The sequence below is a fragment of the Peromyscus californicus genome, unplaced genomic scaffold (assembly GCF_007827085.1).
Source record: "Peromyscus californicus insignis strain IS unplaced genomic scaffold, ASM782708v3 Scaffold_4__1_contigs__length_199733344, whole genome shotgun sequence".
In the NCBI taxonomy this organism is placed as follows: Eukaryota; Metazoa; Chordata; class Mammalia; order Rodentia; family Cricetidae; genus Peromyscus; species Peromyscus californicus.
The window spans coordinates 133,570,404-133,591,749 of record NW_026294562.1 but is presented as its reverse complement, the minus strand read 5'-3'; the positions used below and the strand labels follow the sequence as shown (position 1 = coordinate 133,591,749).

The 21,346-nt window shown below is 42.9% G+C and overlaps 1 protein-coding gene across 1 annotated transcript in view; it reads left to right on the top strand.

The window, feature by feature from the left end:
- The window catches only part of LOC128123962 (protein FAM169B-like), an 84,804-nt gene that overhangs the window by 60,162 nt on the left and 3,296 nt on the right, over nucleotides 1-21,346 (top strand). Inside the window, exons 6-7 of the mRNA XM_052760222.1 lie at nucleotides 14,920-15,102; nucleotides 17,015-17,146. Of these exons, the coding sequence (XP_052616182.1) occupies nucleotides 14,920-15,102; nucleotides 17,015-17,146 (315 nt within the window). The remainder of the gene's footprint in view (nucleotides 1-14,919; nucleotides 15,103-17,014; nucleotides 17,147-21,346) is intronic.

Below are 21,346 nucleotides of genomic sequence, written 5' to 3'. Positions count from 1 at the left end.
TGTCCCCTGGCTGTGGTGGGTTCACTGCATGTGGGCTTGACCTACAGCAGAGGTGTCTTCAAGTCTCCAAGCCACACAGCATGCTGCCTGGTGGATTTAGCTTTTGCTAGTATAGACAAAAAAAAAAAAAAGTTTCTGGTCTACACGCTCCTTGACAAGGCATAGACCCACTGCCTCCCAGAGTTGGCGGAGAGCATGGCTCCCAGAGCTGGCAGTGAATTACCTCCACCATGTTGGGAAGCTGAGGTAGGCGGAGCCAGCAGCCAAGGCTGTCATTTCAGTCCTAGCCATGCTGTAGTTTAAAGCAATAGATTCACAAAAAGACAGACTCAGATGGAATAAACCTCTAAATGGTTTACATTATGTGTAACAATGCTCATAGGCTTGGAAGAGAGAGGAAAAGGGAGATAGACAGTTATATAAAGAGATAGTTTTTTTTTTAAAGAAATAGATAGTTTTAAATAAAATAAGGTCTTTAAAGAGACAGTAAAAGTAATATAAAAATAAGCCAGGTAAAGATGGAAATTACGTAGAGAGTCTGGATTATATTGTCTTTGGGATTTTTAACCATAGAAAGACATGTGATTGTAAAGACTGCTGAGTTAAGCAAATATATATGTTTTAAAGGTATCTTGATTTCAATGCTGTGGGATGGTCTGCATGTCAAATGTGTTGCTGATTGGTCAATAAATAAATCACTGATTGGCCAGTGGCCAGGCAGGAAGTATAGGCGGGACAAGGAGGAGAAAAAACTGGGAAGTGGAAGGCTGAGTCAGAGAGACACTGCCAGCCGCCATGATGAGAAACAGCACGTGAAGATGCCGGTAAGCCACGAGCCATGTGGCAAGGTAGAGATTTATAGAAATGGATTAATTTAAGCGGTAAGAACAGTTAGCAAGAAGCCTGCCATGGCCAAACAGTTTGTAACCAATATAAGTCTCTGTGTTTACTTGGTTGGGTCTGACGGCTGTGGGACTGGCAGGTGATAGAGATTTGTTCTGACTGTGGGCCAGGCAGGAAAAACTCTAGCTACACTTCAAAATTTGTGTCTAAGGATATGTTGCTTTGGAAAAGAGGTTCTACTTTTGTTTCCTTAGAAGATGAGAACCTATGGATTGCTTCCAAGCTAATGTGGTTTGATTAAGGAAGACCTCCCTGAGAGGTCTCCAGATGTTCCAACATCCAAAACAGCTTCAAGGCAAGTGGCCCAGACAATGCATCCTCACAGACTACTCCAGTCAGGACTTGACTATAATCTTAATTTTCTCAGGATCCTCATAAGATTGCCAGTGCCCCCAACCAGCAGGAAGTAGTATGAGAAGCTACTGTTTATAAATGTTTATTTTTATTTAAAGAGGGTTGATTATAAATGTAATCTCTTTCTAAAAAAGAAAAGGGGATAGAGATATGATAGGATAAAAGGATAGATTATTAAATCTACTTTTAAAGAGCAACAACTTGTTGAAAATGTTTTACATTGCTATAGATTTTAGTTTATTACAAATTTAAAGTTAATTTTGTTATACTGCATGTATATTTCTGCTCTTAAGGTATTATGTTTATGTAGCTTATTTAAAATTGTAATATATAATTAAGAAATACAGATTAATAGTCATCTAGGATAATCAAACTTATAGTCAGGTTAGTTAAGTTTTCTATGTATACACAGATATATTTCAATTAGGTAGGTAATCTTTAAACACTTCAAAGACCTACAGAATATGGCATTTAAAATGTTTTAAAAACTTAGACTTGGGGCTGGAGTTAAGTTAAGAGCACTGGCAGCTCTTCCAGAGTTCCTGAGTTCAATTTCCAGCAATCACACAGTGGCTCACAACCATCTGTAATGAGATGTGGTGCCCTCTTCTGGGGTGTAGGGATATATGCAGACAGAACATTGCATACATAATAATAAATAAATCCTAAAAAAAACTTAGACTTTTCTGGACATTGAGACATGCCTGCTCTTGGCAGAACCAATCTACTTAGAAAAGATGATGGGCATCAAAGAAACTCCATATAGATTTTGCTCTCTTCTTGGTAAAAGTTAGCCATTTAGGCAAGAAACTGCTCTTGCCTGGACTGCTTGATAATATGCTATATAAACTGGACATGCAGGACCCATAGGAAGGTGACCACTGAACTTTGCAAGACGAGATGGTTCTTCAGGTTCCTGCTTCACGGAAGAAACTTCCAGACATTCTGCAGGACACAGAGAGAAGCAACTGATGAACTTTGCCAATAGGCGAGACAATCCTTCAAATTTCCTGTTTCACTAAAAAGTCTGCCAGAGACTCTAGGCCTGTAGGCCGAAGATGGATGCCTTAACATTACAGAGGAACTTTGGATAACTGTCCAGGCAGCCAGATGTCTCTGTCATGTCTAGAATTATGGAAGTTGCTTGCAATGCACTTCCTGTTTACTTAGTGAATATTTATATCCTACTGGGGTCTTTGATGGAGTTGAAGACTAGATATGAAACTTTAGACTCACAATTATAAGATAGATAATAGAATATTTTCTTTAATTTTGCCAAATACAAATAGGCTAGATATTGTAACTATAATTCTTGCTTGATAACTGTTTTGTTATATGTAATTTTACTATGTTAAAGTTAAAACCTTCCTTTTTGATTAGACAGAAAAGGGGAAATGCTGTGGGATAATGATCTTATACACTGGTTTAATAAAACACTGATTGGCCAGTAGCCAGGCAGGAAGTATAGGTGGGGTGAGCAGACTAGGAGAATTCTGGGAAGAGGAAGGCTGAGTCAGGAGTCACCAGCCAGACACAGAGGAAGCAAGATGACAAGGCAGAACTGAGAAAAGGTACCAAGCCATGTGGCTAAACATAGATAAGAATTATGGGTTGATTTAAGTGTAAGAGCTAGCCAGTAATAAGCCTGAGCTAATGGCCGAACAGTTATAAATAATATTAAGACTCTGAGTGATTATTTTATAAGTGGCTGTGGGACCTCAGGGCCAGGTGGGACCAGAGAAACTTCTGACTACAATTAATAGCAGTGTTTATTGATTTCTATACTTCTGTTGGTTGGATTATTGTTTGTTTTTCCTTTTTTCCCTATTTGTATTAGGAGTTTGCTAGTTTGTGGTGGACATGATAGATTCCTTCCCAGTGCTTGCTCTTTTGTTGATCTATTCCTCTCATGAAGTTTATTCTTTCCTTTGTTCTTGTGATGGTGAATTTTTTTCTTTGTGTTTTCTACGATGCTGTTGGGTGGCCATCAACTACCTTGGTGTGGGTTTGTCTCAGAATGTCCTTGTTATTCCATCGACTTTTAAAGATAGTTTTGCTGGCTTTAGCAATCTTGATTGGCAGTTATTTATTTATTTATTTTCAGTTCTTGAAATAATCATTCCTTGCTTCCCTGGCTTCTAGTATTGTGACAACAGATCTGATTTTATCTGGACATTTCTTCCTTTGTAGGTAAGTTGGCATTTCTACTGAAGAATTTTCAGTCTTGCTTTCTTGTTTTGGAGTTTGACACCATGACTATATGCTGGGGGAGATTTTTTCTCAGGTTGTGTTTCTTTAGAGTTCTAAATACCTCTTGTGTTTGGATGTGTATTTCTCTATGTTTGGGAAATTTTCTGCTATAATTTCATTGACTAGATTCTCCATACCTTTAGTGTTTCTGTAAGCTCCTTCTATCTCTGTGTTCTTAAGTGTGGTCCCTTGATCACATCCCAGAATTTTTGGATGTTGTGGTCATGCCTGTTGGTAGGGGCCTTTTATTTTACCTACTGTTGTCTGAGAGGGAGTCACACAAGTGCCATGGTGTGCATATGCCATGATGGATATGTGGAGGTCAAAGGTCAACGGGTGGGACTCAGTTCTTAGGTGGGTCCTGGGAATTTAAGTCAGGTCTTCAGGCTTGTTGGCAAGGGCCTTTACCCATTGATCCATCTCACCAGCACAGTGCTCACTTGTTTGGCTAGTTTAATTTATTGATGTTTAAATGAAGTGTGTGTTCGTCTGCCTTGACCTCTAGGCTTGATCTTTTTCCTGCTTGCTCAAGTCTGTTATTGATGCTTCTCTCTGTCTCTGTCTCTGTCTGTCTGTCTGTCTCTGTGTGTGTGTGTGTGTGTGTGTGTGTGTGTGTGTGTTCCTCACCCTCCAGAGACAGGGTTTCTCTGCGTATCTCTGGCTGTCCTATAACTCACTTTGTAGATCAGGTTGGCCTCAAACTCACAGAGATCCTCCTGCCTCTGCCTCCCAAGTGCTGGGATTAGAGGCATGCACCACCATGCCTGGCTTCATTGTATTTTTTTTCTTTAATTTAATTTAATTTAATTTTATAATACAATTCAGTTCTACATATCAGCCACGGATTCCCTTGTTCTCCCCTCTCCCACCCCCTCCCCTTCCCCCCAGCCTACCCCCCATTCCCACCTCCTCAAGGGCAAAGCCTCCCCCGAGGACTGAGATCAACCTGGTAGACTCAGTCCAGGCAGGTCCAGTCCCCTCCTCCCAGGCTGAGCCAAGCAATCCTGCATAGGCCCCAGGTTTCAAACAGCCAACTCATGCAATGAGCACAGGACCTGGTCCCACTGCCTGGATGCCTCCCAAACAGATCAAGCCAATCGACTGTCTCACCCATTCAGAGGGCCTGATCCAGTTGGGGGCCCCTCAGCCCTTGGTTCATAGTTCATGTGTTTCCATTCTCATTGTGTTTTTTATTTGATTCATTGAGCTTTTTCTTTTCAAACACTTCTATTTTTCCCTAAATCTTAACTTCCTTATAGAATTGTGTGCCATATTGCGGCTTTTTCATCCATATTGCTGATTTTCTTATGTATTTTACTGCCCTTTTCTAATGATGCTGACTTTCCTTTCCAGATCCTAGGTTGCGTTCATTTGCTTGTTTGTATCTTCTTTCAGGTTATTGATCATTTTTACTGGAAAACTTGAGAAATCTTCACTTGGCTGTAGGGATTTCATATGCATCTTTCTTTCTTTTTTTTAAAACTCTCTGTTCAAAGTTCTTTTCAACTTTCACTTACAGTACTTGTTGACTATCGGTCTTGTGCCAGTGTTTAGCCTTGTGAAGCAAGAGTCCCTTATGCCATCGTCTGGACTTCTGGGGCCATCACTTTCTTTCTTTCTTTCTTTTTTTTGAATAAAGTTTTATTGGTACACAGCCATACTCGGATGACTTCTTTTGCACTGTAACTGCAGAGTCCAGGAGCTGCAAGTGAAACCTGATCTCCAAAGGCTAAAGTATTTTCTATGCCATTCTTACAGAAACCTTTCATGGACCCAGGTTCTAGAGACTGCATTGGAAACATTTCCTATGAAAACAAAACAATTTAATTAAAACTGTGTTAGTGGAATTCAGGAGCATTTAGAGTGTTGGCTGCCATCTGAATAGCTGTTTAACTGCCCTGGGCTCCAAGGCTTTTGTCTTTATCTTGTAGAGTGGCCCCAGGACAGACCCAATAGCATAATTATAACAGAAAGATTGTACTAACACTTAGCAAAAGCCAGCCTGCTTAGCCATTTCTGTTTTGGGTCTCTAGTTCAGGAGTATCCCCAGTGTCTCGTCATCTGCTCTCAGGCTCTTTGATTGGCAAATGTGCCCACTTGATCTAAATTTGGTTTTTTCCAGCCATTCCTCTTAATGTTGCAAAGAGCAGCTGCCATCCTCAGTGTATTGCCTCCCAGGATTTTCAGGGCAACAATGTGTGGATGATTGGCACCCATCTAGTTGACTGCTAGCTACCTACTCTACATTTGGTTATTTTGTGTCTGTCAGTCCACACCAGAGCTCTCTTTGTCACATCTTGGTTATCTTGATTCTCAGTAACAGCTGGGCAGGGTGGTCATGGCCTTTGTCATGTAGAAATACTGACCTTTGAACTTTTCTGTACAGACAAGCCTCTTGTCTGAAGTAGATACAGTTTCTTCTGTTACTTTCTGGGTGCTGGCTTCCATCCTTTCTTGGTGGGCCACTGGTGAGTTCTGATTCAGGCATTCCAAGAAGCCACACATATCTTCTTTAAGTAAGCCCTTTCCCCATTGTTGGGTTTGGACATTGTTGTTGTAGACAGCCTGTTGGCTCCATCTTGATTCCCCTTTGGTCTCAGGACTGCCCATGCTCTTGAAAGTGAAGACTTCTGATTGTATACAGTGCTGCACTATGTCTTCATCATTTCATCACAGGTACCCAGCTGATCATGCCTTTCCTTCACAGGAAGTTGGTGCCTGTATGATCCAGCCATCTGTGGTGACCTAAATTAACTTTGTCTACCCTGTTGTTGAATGTGATGTGTTAACATTCATTGCATGTTTTTCTTTGATATTCAAATGATTTATCCAATTTTTCCCCCTTGGCTTTCTTTTTCTTTTTTTAAAAAATTCCTTGGAATGTTACACTGTACATAGTTTTGGGAGAATGCTCTCTCATTTTCTTGCAAGGAGGTGTTTCTTGCAAGTTTGGTAGAACATGTCTCTAAAATCACCTGAGCCTGGTATGTTAGGTGCTGGAGAATTTTAAGCTATTGATGTAGTTGGACGTTTCTCTCCTGCTCAACTGTTCCCAAATACCCGAGACCCGCATTCCAAATATTTGACTCTGAGGCTTAATATAAATTATAAATGCTTGGCCAACAGCTCAGACTTACTACTAACTAACTCTTACATTTTAAGTTCACCCATATTCCTTATTTTACGCTCTGCCATGTGGTGGTTCCTTTATTAGCATAGCACGTTCATCTCCTGCTCCCTCTGCATCTGGTTGGTGACTCCTGACTCTGCCCTTCTCTTTACCAGCATTGGCTTTCCTGCCTAACTTTATCCTGTTTAGCTATTAGCCATTCAGCTTCTTTATTAAACCAATCACAGTGACAAATCTTCACAGTGTACAAAAGCATTTCCCCCCTTTTGTCTAACTAGAAAAGAAGGTTTTAATTTTAACATAGTAAAATTATACATAACAAAAACAGTTATTAAGTAAGAGTCACAGTTACAATAGTCAGTCTATTTTTATTTGGCAAATTTATAGAAACTACTTAATTATCTACCCTATCTTGGTATGTCTAAAGTTTTATACCTAATTTGCTTTCTATCATAACTAAAGAAATCTATAAGTTTAACTATTTAGTCTTTAACTCCATCAAAGACCCCAGAGGGTGAAATGTTACTTAATGACAGGGACATCAGGCTGTGGACAGTCACCCTAGGTTTCTCTGCAATGTTGGGGCATCCAACTAGAATATCTGACAGACTTCTCTGTGAAACAGAGAATTTTGAAGGATTGTCCTAACTTGTCTTGGCAAAGTTCAGCAGTCACTTTTCTTGTCTCCTGCTGGTCCAATTGAGGCTAGTGCAGTTTCTTTGACCTAGCTTTTGCCTTAAAAAACCCAAACTCCATATGCAGTTTCTTCAATGCCCATCATCTTCTCTGAAGTAGATTGGTGCTGCCAAGAGCAGACATGTCTCACTGCCATGGAAAGTCTTAGGTTATTAAACATATTAAATGCCATAGTCTATAAATCTTTGAAGTGTTTGAAGACCATCTATTTAAATGTATCTGTTTATGACCTTGAAAACATATATAACATGACTGTAAGTTTGACTATTATAGATGACTATTAATCTGTATTTCTTAATTATATATTGCATTTTAAATGAGCTGAATAACACAATATCTTAAACAAGAGTAGAAGTATACATACAGTATAACAGAAATAACTTTAAATTTGTATCAATAAACCAAAAGCCATATGAATGTAAAATATTTAAGATTAATAGTTGTTTTTTGGATTAAAGTGGATTCAAATTATCTGCCCTTTTATCCTATCATTTCTATATCCCCCCTTTTCTTTTCAGAATGAGATTCCTGAATCTAATCTCTTTTGTTCAGCTCTTTTCCTGACCATTACCAATAACAATTTGTAACCAACCCCCCTTAAATGATAACAAATATCTATAACCCATTTTTTGAGAATGTGGGCATAGTTTTCTGGACTACTTCCTGTTGATTGAGGGTGTTGGTAACCTTTGGGGGACCCTGAGAAAATTTAAGATAATTGTTAAGTCTTGGCTGGAGTATTAGATCATCTTAGTCAGCAGCCTTGAAGTTGTTCTGGATGCTGGATCACCCGGGTCATCATTTTCATTGGTGTCTGTCCCTTTGCTCTGAAAATATATGAACTTTTAAGGTAACATACATATCTATATTAGTATAGGTATAGATTGTGCATTGTACACAAGTCAGCCAAAGATGAATTTTTGTTATGTGTTTGAGCAGGTAAAATATACATCACGTGTCTTGTAGTTCTTCTAGGTTTTTTTTTTATGTCTGTAGTCAGGATTTCAGGGGGTCTTCCTTGATCAAACCTGATTTTCTTTGACCCAGAATGAATCCACAGCCTCTCATTTCCTGTGGAAATAAAAGCAAAATCTCTTCCCTAAAGTAACATATCTTTTGACTTAAATTTTTAAGTCAAGACATTTTTATAAAATATATAGATTGGATTAATCTGGCAACATTTATAATCAAATGTTGATCTTTCCTCAGCTGTCAAACAATTCAAAGATAACACAATAACATCCAGTATCCAGACTCTCTGTGTATTTTCCATCTTTATGTGGCTTTTTATATTTTCTTTAACTCTATTCCTTTTTTAAGGACTTTATTATTTTAATACTATATTTTTAATCTAAGACTGTATATACTCTTTCTCTTCTCTCACCCAAGTCTATGTATATTTTTAAACACACTGTAAATCATGTAGAGTTTTTTTTTCTGTCTGAATCTGTCTTTACTGTATATCGCTATCTTTTTTCTGACCACATGAGTCTTTAAACTGCTAAGCAGCTTGGTTAGGACCTCTGCCTCTGCCCTGGTGACTGGGTCTGCCCTGTGTGGTTCCCTAAGAGTCCAGCTTCATGGCAGAGGCACTGGAAGAGCCATGTTCACCACCCTAACTCTGGGGAGCTTCTGGACCTAAGCTGCCATTGAACAGCACGTTGCCACCTACTGCTCACCAACCCCATCCAAGTGTTCAGTAGCAGGGTCTCTCAAAAGAGCCATGCTGTTTTTGCCACTAGCACTGAGCCAGGAAACCATCTTTTAAAAGAGCTGTGCCTCTTCTTGCTGCTAGCAAACAGCTGACCCAAAAAGACAGTTATCAATAAGCCATGCTTGACACTGTTCTTTTGTATGTTTAGAATCCTTTTTTAAAAAGCTTTCTCAGGTTTTATGTGGAAATTCTTGCTGAACATTTGTACGCCATAGGTAGTTGGGTGTTTCTCTTCCCCCCCATCCCCGTTCCCAGATACCCAGCAGTGGCTTCTCAAATAATTGACTCAGAGGCTTAATATAAATTATAAATGTTCAGTCAGTAGCTCAGACTTATTACTTACATTTTAAAGTTCACCCATATCCCTTTTTTATATTCTGCCATGAGGCAGCACCTTTATTACCATGACACGTTCATCTTCTGCTCCCTCTGCATTTGACTGGCTACTCCAGACTCCACCCTTCTCCTTCCTAGCATTCTCAGTTTGGCTTTCCCACCTACCTTTACCCTGTTCCACTATTGGCCAATCAGCTTCTTTATTAAACCAATCACAGTGACAAATCTTCACGGTGTACAAAAGGATTATTCCACGGCATATTGATGTAACATTTTAATGCTCATAGGATATCTCAGTCTTTCTCTTTCTTCTGGAGTCAGTTTTGGTAGGTAGGTTGTATCATCCCAGAGATGGTTTCTTTTTATTTGTTTTCAGATTTATTGGCATGTTCTCCTACCTTTTAAATTTCTGTGGCACCTCTAGTGATGTTGATGCAGGATATTTGAGACATTTCATGGCCTGTTTGTACATGATCCAAGGATATAAGAAACCAGATACTCACCATGATCAAAGATCATTGTTACACTAGTGGAGATCAACAATGTGTACATATGCAGAGTGGAAGCATAGAAGAGTGAGAAAATGAGGAGAATTAAGAGATTAAAGAAAAGTGAGAGAAACCCTGGAGAACGAGAAGGGTTTCCAAAGGAGGAGAAAGCCACTGAACTCCATCATGTAGAGGTTTTAGAGGGCCATGGCAGAAACTGGACATGGGCTGTAGTGTTCTCTGTTCACATTGGTTAATTCTCTGGGCTGTCATGAGCGAAGCTAAGGGAAGGCTCACATGCTCCCTGCCTGTACCTCCTAGCCCACCCATATCAATGGTCACGTACTATTCATTATATACTGCCCACCCAACTAGGGGCGGTTGAAGCCCCTGCTCCCTGCCTCTGACTTGAGTTGTTAGGTGTTGATCTGGATGCTGTTACTGCTTCTCAGCTTGCAGGTGTCTTGCTAGGTGTCAACTAGATTGTTTCTTTCTTTGAAAAATCTTCATATTTACATGACTGGCTGGCAATCTTAACCACAACAGAGCGTTAACTCTAGCATAGCCACCAAGATGCAGCTACGATGTTCTTGGTTATATACTTGTCTATGGAACTGTCTAGGGTCTCTGTCCCAAAATGGAAGCAGGTTTGTGAGAAGCCATCCTTATTAATAATTCAGTCTGTTTTAATTGGCTGCATAAGAAGCAAGGATACGTAAAAGAGCAATCCTATGCAGTGTGCATTCCAGGGAGGCTCATGAGAGCTGGCCAGCAGCCCACCAACATTTCCTTGCTTCTCCTGTCTCCTTGTCTCTTGGCCCTTGTATCTTCTGTCTGCCTCTAGTCAGGTCTGATTGGCTGTCTCACATTTTCTGTAGGCTCTCCCTCAGCCTTAGTGCTTGGCCTTCCTCTTCCAACCCAAACATTCTCTTGGAACTCTAACATCCATCCGACTGTCACCTCTGTGAGCAGAATGTAGTTTTCAGGATGGAGCCTTTTCTTCTTCCTACCTACAGGGAGCTGACTTCTGCATCAATATCTCTATTTTTAATTTCTGATATATTTTATGTATTGTTCCTTTCTCTCTCTCTTTTTTACTTTAGTAACTCCTAAGTAAAAAAAATCTTTCCTGTTGTGTGTTTGCTTTCTGTCTCATTAATTTTGTGTGTGTGTGTGTGTGTGTGTGTGTGTGTGTGTGTGTGTGTGTTGTATGTGCCTCCACACACTTGCAGAGGCCAGAGGAGGCACGTTAGGTGTCCTGCTTTATCAGTTTCTGCCTTATTCCCTTAAGGCAGGGATTCTCACTGAACCTGGAGGTAGGCTGGTGGGCTGGAGGCTTCAGTGGTCGTCCTCTTTTTACTGGGGTGGACATACCTGGGTTTTTAGGTGGCTGCTGGGGATTTGAACAAAGGTCCTCATGCTTGCACAGCAAGTGATCTTCCCCAAAGAGCTGTCACCCAAGCCCGGTCCTCTCCATCTTGAATGATTTCCGATCCTGTCTCTTGCCATACTGTAGAATAGATAGAGTGGCCGAGACCACTGCTGTTCCTCCCAATACTCCTTGGTCTTTCTATCCCGATATGAGCGGAGACTTAGTTTAGTGCAGGCATCTCATTTCCTCTGCTCGTGTTTGTAATGGCGTTCTGGGACAATTGGTCATCGTTTTACAGGATGGATTTTGTTTGACACATTTGAAGGTCTGATTAGCCTTTAGGAAACCCAGCTAGAGGAATTTTGTTTCTTTTTCTCCACAAGTTTTTGAGAGAGGTTTACATTTGCATTTCAGGGTCAGTGCAGAAAGGTCCTCAGGGTCAGTGTAGAAAGGTCCTCTGCCCTCCAGATGCCTTTCTTTTCTGTGATCATAGTATAGTGTTCAAAATGAAGAAATCAGCATGGGTCAAATTTCCACCCATGTCTGTTTTCTCTTCTGGGATCAGAGCACGCGAACACCCACTATCTCCTCCGACCCCGGGTTCTCCGAAGCCTCCTGTGGATACTGTTACCTTTGTCCTTTTGTCTGTCATCCGGACACTTGGAGGAGGATGGCCAAGCCGTCTGGGGGGTACTCTCAGTTACTGATGATTTCTGACGGTTAGACAGGGCTATGCGTTGGGGGACGTGGAGCACCTTCTTGTCACCGGTTGGAGCCTGTGGTGTAGGTATCAACATCGGGATTGGTGATAAAACTGTCCCATCCCTGAGTTAAGGGGTGGGGAAAGGGATGCCAGTTACATTTTGCCATTGTGGCAGAACACCACTGAAAATGCCTTGAAGGAAGAAAGGTTTGTTTTGGCTCACCGGTTCGAGGTCACCTGGCTCCATCACTTTAGCCAGCAATGAAGCAGATTGTGAGTGTGGAGAGGGGATGGTGGCCAGAGTGTAGCATCATGTGATGGTGACCTCCTCATGCTTGACAGCCTGAAAGTGGAAGGAGAGAGATAGAAGAGGCCAGGGACAAGTAGAGCCTTCCAGAGGACCCATCCCATGCCTTCCTTCCACCATTTAAATCCCACCTCCTGGTGTTACCTTATTGTGAGTCCATAAGTGGGTCGATCCATTAATTATTTCCGAGTTCCTCATCATCTAGTAACCCCTCAACAACTGGATCTACCAACTGTGGAGAAAGCTTTCCACACCAAGCTTTATGGAGATGCCTTCCCTCACAAACCGCCACATTTCACCACAGCAAGGTTAGTGTCTTCCTTCTCACACTTACTTGTCAGAATATTTTATTTCTAAAGATGTTTAACGAATTTATCTATGTGTATATGCATTCATGGACATGGGCATGTGCATGGGCAGGCTGGTAGGGAGGTGGGACATGCTTATCCTTGTGCCTCAGGGAGGGTGTGGAAGTCTGCTCGCATTCGTTCATTGTACCTTTCTACACTGACACATCCTTTTACATATTGATGAGGTACAGTATGATTATTTGAGATGTGTATGCACATGTTATGATTAAATCTGGGTAACCTGCCACTTTGTGTTGGGAGCCATCAAGCTTCTCTGTAGTTGTTTGCAAAATATATAGTCGATAGCTGTAAATGGACTCGCCTTATCGTACATACTCTCATTGTGTCTTTTAAGACACATTTTTATTGCAGTATACGTTTATATCCTATAAAATTTGCCTACCGTCAGTGTAAAATTCAGGAATTGTAGTGAATTTAAAGAGCTATGTAATTATCACCATAACCCAGTGTTAGGACATTCCTGTCACCTCCGTGGGTGGTGTCTGCTGCCATTTGTCTCCATCTCAGCCCTAGGCAATAGCTGAGCTGCCTCCTGCCTCTGCCAATTAGCATGGACCAGGTGTTGGAGCAGCCACGCTTTCTGTGAGTGAAGTGCTTTGAAGCTGGTGCGTGTGCATTGTGTTTCTTTTTATTGCCACGTGATTCTGCCTTCTGAATGCACTGTACTTCGCTTGTGAACCTGTCGGTTGATGGATGGTTTCCAGGTTTTACTACTATGAATAGGGTGGCTATACACATTCTCTTACTTGTTTGCTTGAAAGTGTCTTCCTTCCTTTTGGGTAGGCTCCTGGGAGTACGATTGCTGGGTCATTTGGCGAGGTTATGTCTATCTTCTAAAGGAATGGCTGAGCAGTCTGGCTGCTCCTTTGTACACTTCCGTTAACCACAGTGAGGGTTCCGATTTCTGCATGTCCTGTCGTCACTCACTATCCCTTGTCCTTTTGAGTCTAGCCCAGAGTGGCATTTTGCTGTGGTTTTAACTTCTACTTCCCTAATGGTGAGTGACGTTAGCTGATTTTCATCGATAGTCATGTGAATGTCTTCTTTAAAGAAAGGTTTGTTCAACCTTTGCGCAATTTTAATGAGGGTATTTGTTTTATTTTTATTGAATTGTAAGAGCTCTTTATTCTGGTTCTCAGTAAGCCTTTTTATGAGAAATGTGATTTGTAAACATTTCTGTTGACAGTCTATGGCTTGGCCTTTTGTTTTTCTTAATAAACTCTTTTGAAGGAAAAAATTTAGAAATTCTGATGAAGTCCAAGTTGTCAATTAGTTGTGCCTTTGTTGCTGAATCTATGAACTCCTCATCAACTCAAGGTTGTCAAGACGTTTTTCTGTTTTCCATGCTAAGAGCTTTATATGCTTGTCTCTTATCCTTTTATCTGTGATCCATTTTGAATTTGTTTTTGAAAATGATGTGGAAAAAGAGTATAGGTTTTTTTTTTTTGTTTTTTTTTTTGGTTTTTCGAGACAGGGTTTCTCTGTGTAGCTTTGCGCCTTTCCTGGATCTCGCGCTGTAGACCAGGCTGGCCTTGATTTTTTTTTTTTTTTTAAGAGTATAGGTTTTTAAGTTTGATTTAATTTAATTTTTCAATCTTTAGAGGCCTGCCACCCAGCTCCCAAATAGATACACAGAGACTTATTCTTACTTATAAATGCCCGGCCTTAGCTTGGCTTGTTTCAAGCCAGCTTTTCTAACTTTAACTATCCTGCTTCACTTACAACTTCTGGCTCTCTTGCTCGGTGGCAGTAGTCATTCATGCTTCACAGGAAACATGTGGGACTTACGTGTTTTGGAGGGCCATGCATTTTGCCAGAACTGGACACCATAAGCCTTTGTTGAAGGAATTGAAACAAGTCTTTACCCAGTGATGGATGCAGCTGGTCTCTCTGCCTGCACTGTAGACTGGCTGGCTTTACTCTTGTGGGGAGAACTTTGATATTGCTTCGATAAACCTCCTCGGCTCCAAGGGTCTCAGTGAGGGGAGAGGTCTGGCGGGGTCTGACGGTGTCCCCAAGGCTTTGGCAGTGCTCAGTCTCACAGGCTGTGTTTTCATATCCATGACCCAATCCATTTTCTGTGCTTGGAACAGTTAATTATGTGGGTTCTTGAAGAAAACACACGGGTCCATTAGAGAACTGGTGTTTTGGAGTAATCTGGTATCTTATTGTTTATTTAGTTTGCAAAGTTAATTCTGTTCCCAGGTGGTACCAGTGACCCTGGCAGCACCCTTGAGATCTGCATGAGTCAGCCTCCAGGCTGGGGGATGGCATGTATCTTTTGCTTTCCCGCAGGCAGCCTCTGTGGTACTGGTACTAGTGCGTGCTACCTGCTGCCTATCTTTGATACTGTGTTTGTGCGGAGGAAGAACCGTTGCCAAGGCCTGGGGACAGCCATGCTGAGGGACTTCTGTGACACCTTTCGAGAAGATGAAGCCCTGGGTATCAGTTGCCCGATTTCTCCTGCCATGTACAAAGGTAACCTCCACCGTGTGTCCTGTGTGAACATTTGGGTAACAGTGATGGCTAACACGTGCCCTGTGGTGACTGAAACAGAAGAGTCTCGGGAGTTCTGGGTAGATGTGGGCTGTGGCTGCTCCTTCAGCTTTGGCATAACTGGGGACTTCATGTTTGATTTGCAAAGGGGACCTCTGAGAGCCTGAGAAATGATTACATTTGAAAATGCAGATGGTCCCCGCCCAACTCCCCATGATGCCACTTAGGATTTTTCAGTTTTATGATAGTGTGAATGCAATCCACACTCAGTAGAAATCACACTTCACATTTAGAGTTTTGACCTTTTCCTGGCCTTGTGACTTGTGTTCCCATACAATCTGAAGAGCGGCAACAGCCGGGATTCTGTGGTGTTTTGTGTTCATGGTGGCTTTGGCTACAAATAGTCACAGGAGATCTTGCACATGGATTAGAGAATGGACTTGGGTTAGATGTGTATGTCTTGTAGTGGCTCTGTTCGGAGTAGTTTTCTTTCTTTTTTTTTAAATGTTTAAAAAATGTGTGTGTGTGTGTGTGTGTGTGTGTGTGTGTGTGTGTGTGTGTGTGTGTGTAATTTATTAGAACGGCTTACAGGCAGTGGTCTGGCTAATCCAACAATGGCTGTCTACCAACTGAAGGTTCCAGAATCTCGTAGTTGTTCAGTCCCTGAGGCTAGATGTCTCAGCTGGTTTTCTGTATATGCTGGAATCCTGAAGAAGTAGGCTCTAATGCTGGTGAAGGAATGGACTTGCCAGTGAGAGCGAGCAGGTAAAGAGAGCGAGCTTCCTTCTTCCATGTCTTTTATACAGGCAGCCAACAGAAATTCTGGTCCAGAGTAAAGGTGGTTCTATCACCCCACCGGAAAGATCTAGATTAGAAGTGGGTTTTCCAATTTCAAATTATTTAATTAAGAAAAAATCCCTCACAGGTGTGCCCAGCCATTTGCGTTTTAGTTAATTCCAGATGTAGTCAGTTGACAGCCAAGAATAGCCATCACAAGTACGCTTGTAAGAAGAGAGAGCCAGCCGGGCGGTGGTGGCGTACACCTTTAATCCCAGCACTCGGGAGGCAGAGCCAGGCGGATCTCTGTGAGTTCGAGGCCAGCCTGGTCTACAAAGTGAGTTCCAGGAAAGGCGCAAAACTACAGAGAAACCCTGTCTCGAAAAACCAAAAAAAAAAAGAAGAGAGAGCCTAGGGATGCACATGGCCATGGCCATGTGAGGACACTGAGAAGATACACAGGAAGCTCCGGGAAGAGGCCTTGGAACAACCCAACCCAAGGTACCCTGCCTCCAGAGCCTTGAGGAATTAACTTGTGTTGCCATGGAACCGCCAGCCCATCATATCTGAGGAGTCTGATTCCAGAATTCAAACTTACTATGGCTTGAAAACTTTAAAAAAAATGACACTTGTACTGAAGTGTACAGACCTTCCCATTGCCATCATCCCCTAAGCATCACAGTCTAGTAGCTATTGATGTGGCGTCTACGTAGCATCAGGTGCAGAAAGGCATCTAGATGACGGACCGTACACAGGAAGTTGTGTGTCCATGCAAACACCATGCCTGACATTTGATGTAAACATAGCATCTTTGGATTTGGTGCCTTCAGAGGTCTGCAGTACCTTTGGATACCAAGGGATGGCTATTTCCTAGTTGCAGCCCTAGAAACTCAGTGCATGATGGGTAGAAGTGGGAGTGTGAGATGAACAGGGATGATTCTGTACCCATGGGAAGTTGGTGGAAGGGGTTCGGGTGCAGCAGGGTCAGAGCAGTGAGGAGGAGGTGGAGGGTGGCCACAGAAGGGCTGGAAAGGCGGTGTGAAAGAACCCAGAGAGCTAACTGGCTGAACCAGGGGGACCAGGAGTCAGACTCATAGCTTGTCTCTCTCCTTCCCAGTCCTCAAGCAGTTCCTGTTGGCCCATCCAGGCGAGAGAGGGCGCTTGTGGGAGGTGGAGTCCCCAGGGGCCTGGGGCCAACGTGTCAACATCTGGCTCAATATTTGTCTTCAGGAGGCAGGACTTCATGATGGTGAGTGGGATGGACATCTGCCCAGGGGTCTAGTCATCTTAGTGTCCACAGCTGCCTGAAATGGGGACAGTTTCTCTTCCATTGATTGAGTCTGATTCATGTATGTTACTGCTCTTGAGTATGTAGCTGAACAAAGGAGGGACTGAGACCCAGTGGGGATACTTGTTCTGTATTTCTCATCCATGACCATCTCATCTGCACGGCTCTAAAAGATCTCCCTCAGATCTGGAACTGCAAGCTCTCTAACGGTCCCTGCTTTTCCAGTTAGACTAGATAGACCATTGCATAGATCAACTACTAGATAGATCACTGCATAGATCAACTACTAGATAGATCACTACATACATCAATACTAGATAGAGCACTGCATAGATCAACTACTAGATAGATCACTACATAGATCAGCTACTAGATAGAGCACTGCATAGATCAATACTAGATAGACTATGGCATAGATCAACTACTAGATAGACCACTGCATAGATCAACTACTAGGTAGAGTACTGCATAGATCAACTACTAGATAGAGCACTGCATAGATCAACTACTAGACAGAGCACTGCATAGATGAACTACTAGATAGATCACTGCATAGATCAACTACTAGATAGAGCACTGCATAGATCAACTACTAGACAGAGCACTGCATAGATGAACTACTAGATAGATCACTGCATAGATCAACTACTAGATAGACTACTACATAGATCAACTACTAGACAGAGCACTGCATAGATCAACTACTAGATAGAGCACTGCATAGATCAACTACTAGATAGACCACTACGTAGATCAACTACTAGATAGAGCACTGCATAGATCAACTACTAGATAGACCACTGCATAGATCAACTACTAGATAGACCACTGCATAGATCAACTACTAGATAGATCACTGCATAGATCAACTACTAGACAGACCACTACATAGATCAACTACTAGACAGAGCACTGCATAGATCAACTGCTAGATAGAGCACTGCATAGATCAACTACTAGATAGAGCACTGCATAGATCAACTACTAGATAGACCACTACGTAGATCAACTACTAGATAGACCACTGCATAGATCAACTACTAGATAGACCACTGCATAGATCAACTGCTAGATAGAGCACTGCATAGATCAACTGCTAGATAGAGCACTGCATAGATCAACTACTAGATAGAGCACTACGTAGATCAACTACTAGACAGGCCACTACAAAGAAAGATCAAGTACTGCAAGACCACTATGAAGACCACTACAACATCAACATCTGTGAAAATCATCTGTTCCTCTATGTGGCTGAGGATCAGGTGCAAATATTATTTTGAGGGAGTAACCTGTGCACATGGTTGAGACGTCCCACGATGACTAAGGTGTGCTGTGATAACCCAGCCTTCTGTCTCCCTGTGCAGACTGTGTCCATGGCCTCACGGTAATGTTGCATAGTTCTTTGTTAATCACCCTGTGTGTACATGCGTATGCGGTACATGTTTGTAAGGTTTGTGCACATGTGCACGGAGGCCAGGGGTTGTATTGGGTTCCTCCTTTGTCATTGTCCATTTTCAAGTTTGAGACAGGGTCTTTCAATGAATCTGCTACTCACAGCTAGACTGGCTGGCCAGTGAGGTCCAGGGACATTCTTCCCATCCTGTCCCTGTGCTGGAGTTACAGAAGTAAGCCACCATGCCTGACTTTTACCCGGGTGCCAAGGATTCGAACTCGGATCCCCATGCTTACCCAGCACGCACTTTGCTGACTGAGCCATCCCGTGTCAGCTCCATCATCTCGTTATTGTCATTCTTTGCTTTTTTGTGTGACTTTCATCCATGTACACAATGCCTTACGACTATCCATCCTTCCTAACTTCCCATCCTCTTTTCACAATCATTTAGACAGTTTTACATTTCATGGCATCCAGTTAGTGCTGTCTGTGTGTGCTTGGGTGTGGGCTCAGCCACTGGGCACGGGCAACCTACAGCTGGCTACCAGAGAAAAGTAACTCTCCCTCCCCAGCCACCACCAGCTATCCACCAATGGCTGCTCAGCTGCAGATGGGGCCTCGTCAGCTCCTCTTTCGTCCGTCCGTGCTGGTTTGGGCTGCCTTGATCTGGTACAGTTCAGCACAGTTGCTGAGAGTTCACGAGGCAATAGCCATCTTTATCCTTTTTAAGGGCAGCGTGCTATGATGCCCTGCAGACACACTGTTCATCTCCTGTTGACCCTGCTGTCCGCAGTTCTGGGTGGCTCCAGACAGTGCCCTGGCTTGTCAGTGAGGTTTGGAGAGAGGGATCTTCGAGGGAGCGAGGTGGGGTTTTGATGGCAGGTTCCTCAGGGGAGGCAGGACCTTCAGATAGCCAGAGGGGAATGCAAACATGCTCGGCCCAGGATCTCCAGGTGGCTTTCTGACTCCCACATGGGGAAAAGATTTCACATTACAGGTTCCATGTAAGGTTCAGGGTGGGACTTAGGTGCCTGGACATTCCAGCCACGGGTGCCACTTGTCCCCGGGAGAAGAGCTCCCAGCCATTGAAATGGACTGCCCTAAGTTAAAGCGGTACTTTTTGCCCTTCCATGATGTGGGCGCCTGTCACGTTCCTCAGGATGCTTCTGCAGAAGCAAGTGGTTCATTAGGGGTGGATGGGCGGGAGGTGTAGGCTGCCTTTCTACGTGGGTGACTGACTTAACTCAGGTGGTGACAGGCAAGGGCCTGAGACCTTATTGATGCTAATGGTGATAGGTCTTGCCTTAATGGCACCCCTGAGCTGTAAGGCTTAATGGGTCCTTACAGATATTAATGAGGTGAAGGAGTGCCAGGGAAGGAGACTGGCAGGGCTGTGACTGTGATCCTAATGAGGCAGTTAAGGGACTTGCCCCGTGGCATTGTGTTAGGAGGGAAGGGAAGCCAGCCTGCGCCTCCGGGCATGGGACTGGCCATCCGCATAGGTTTATAGCGTCACAAATGAGGGTCCGGCTTTGTGCTCAGCTGCATGCCAATCTGATGCTCCTTGACTGGGGGTGGAAAAAGCAGATGCATACTGGAATGTGAAAATCGCCTGGCCAGGGGGGCTGGGTGGGGAGGAGGATGTTGTGGCCTAATTGGGGAAGATGGCTTCCTGGTGGAGAATTCCACTGGGGTTTATTTCAAGAGCTGGGAGTCTGTGTGGTCTGGTCGGAGGAAGCTGGTCTGGAAATCAGATGCCAAACCTGTCACTTTAATCCATTCTTGAGAGTCACCAACTCCCACTTACAGAACGGCAAATGAGAAGACCTTCACAGAGAGTGTTCCAGAAGTCCTCTGCAGGAAGAAGAGCCATTGTTATAATTAGGCTATAATTAGATTTACTCATTCTGTAATTTTTGAGAAAAAAAATTTAAGGGTCTTTTTATTCTGTAAATCCTGGTTTGTTTGCAGTGTCACCCTCAGGGTTCCCATGCAGTCATTTTAGAGCAGCGCTTCTCAACCTTCCCAACGCTGCAGCCTGTGATACTACCCTCTAGAGCAGCGCTTCTCAACCTTCCCAACGCTGCGACCCCTTAATACAGTTCCTCATGGTGTGGTGACCCCAACCATGAAACTGTTTCATTGTTACTTCATAACTGTAATTTTGCTAGTGTTATGAATCATAATGCAAATATCTGATATGCAGGATATGCGACCCCAAGGGGGTTTTGAGCCACAAGTTGAGAAGCACTGTTTTAGAGGGTCCCCATCACTTCGTGTGTGGTGGAAATGGACCTTTGAGCAGGCCTCCCTGACTTTGGAGAAGTCACGAACAGGCACATTTCAAAGGGAGAGCCATTGGGCTCCATGCAAATGCCTGAGAATCTGTGTGCAAAGCGCTTTCATTTGTGGGTCTTTTTAAAGTTTGCACAGCGCTGGCTGTTGATAACATCTGTGGCTTGTCATGATCCTGGGAATTTGTAGATTTTTCTTTTCAGGCCCTTTGAGAGAAGAAGTTTGTGGGAAATGCCTTTTCCCCTGCTCTCAGTTACATGGGAAACCTTTGAAACTTGACTGATAGGATCATAATTCCTTCTGATGTGATCTCCCGGTTATTCTGCACATGCCTGAAGTCTCTTTACTGGAGGGGATGAAATTGAATATGTCAACAAGGAAATGTTCTTTTGTAGAAAAAAAAATGTTACTGGAGGTGGGAAATCGTTGCATACAGCTCCAAGAATTTATTTTTCCTTCTAAAGGTTCACAAT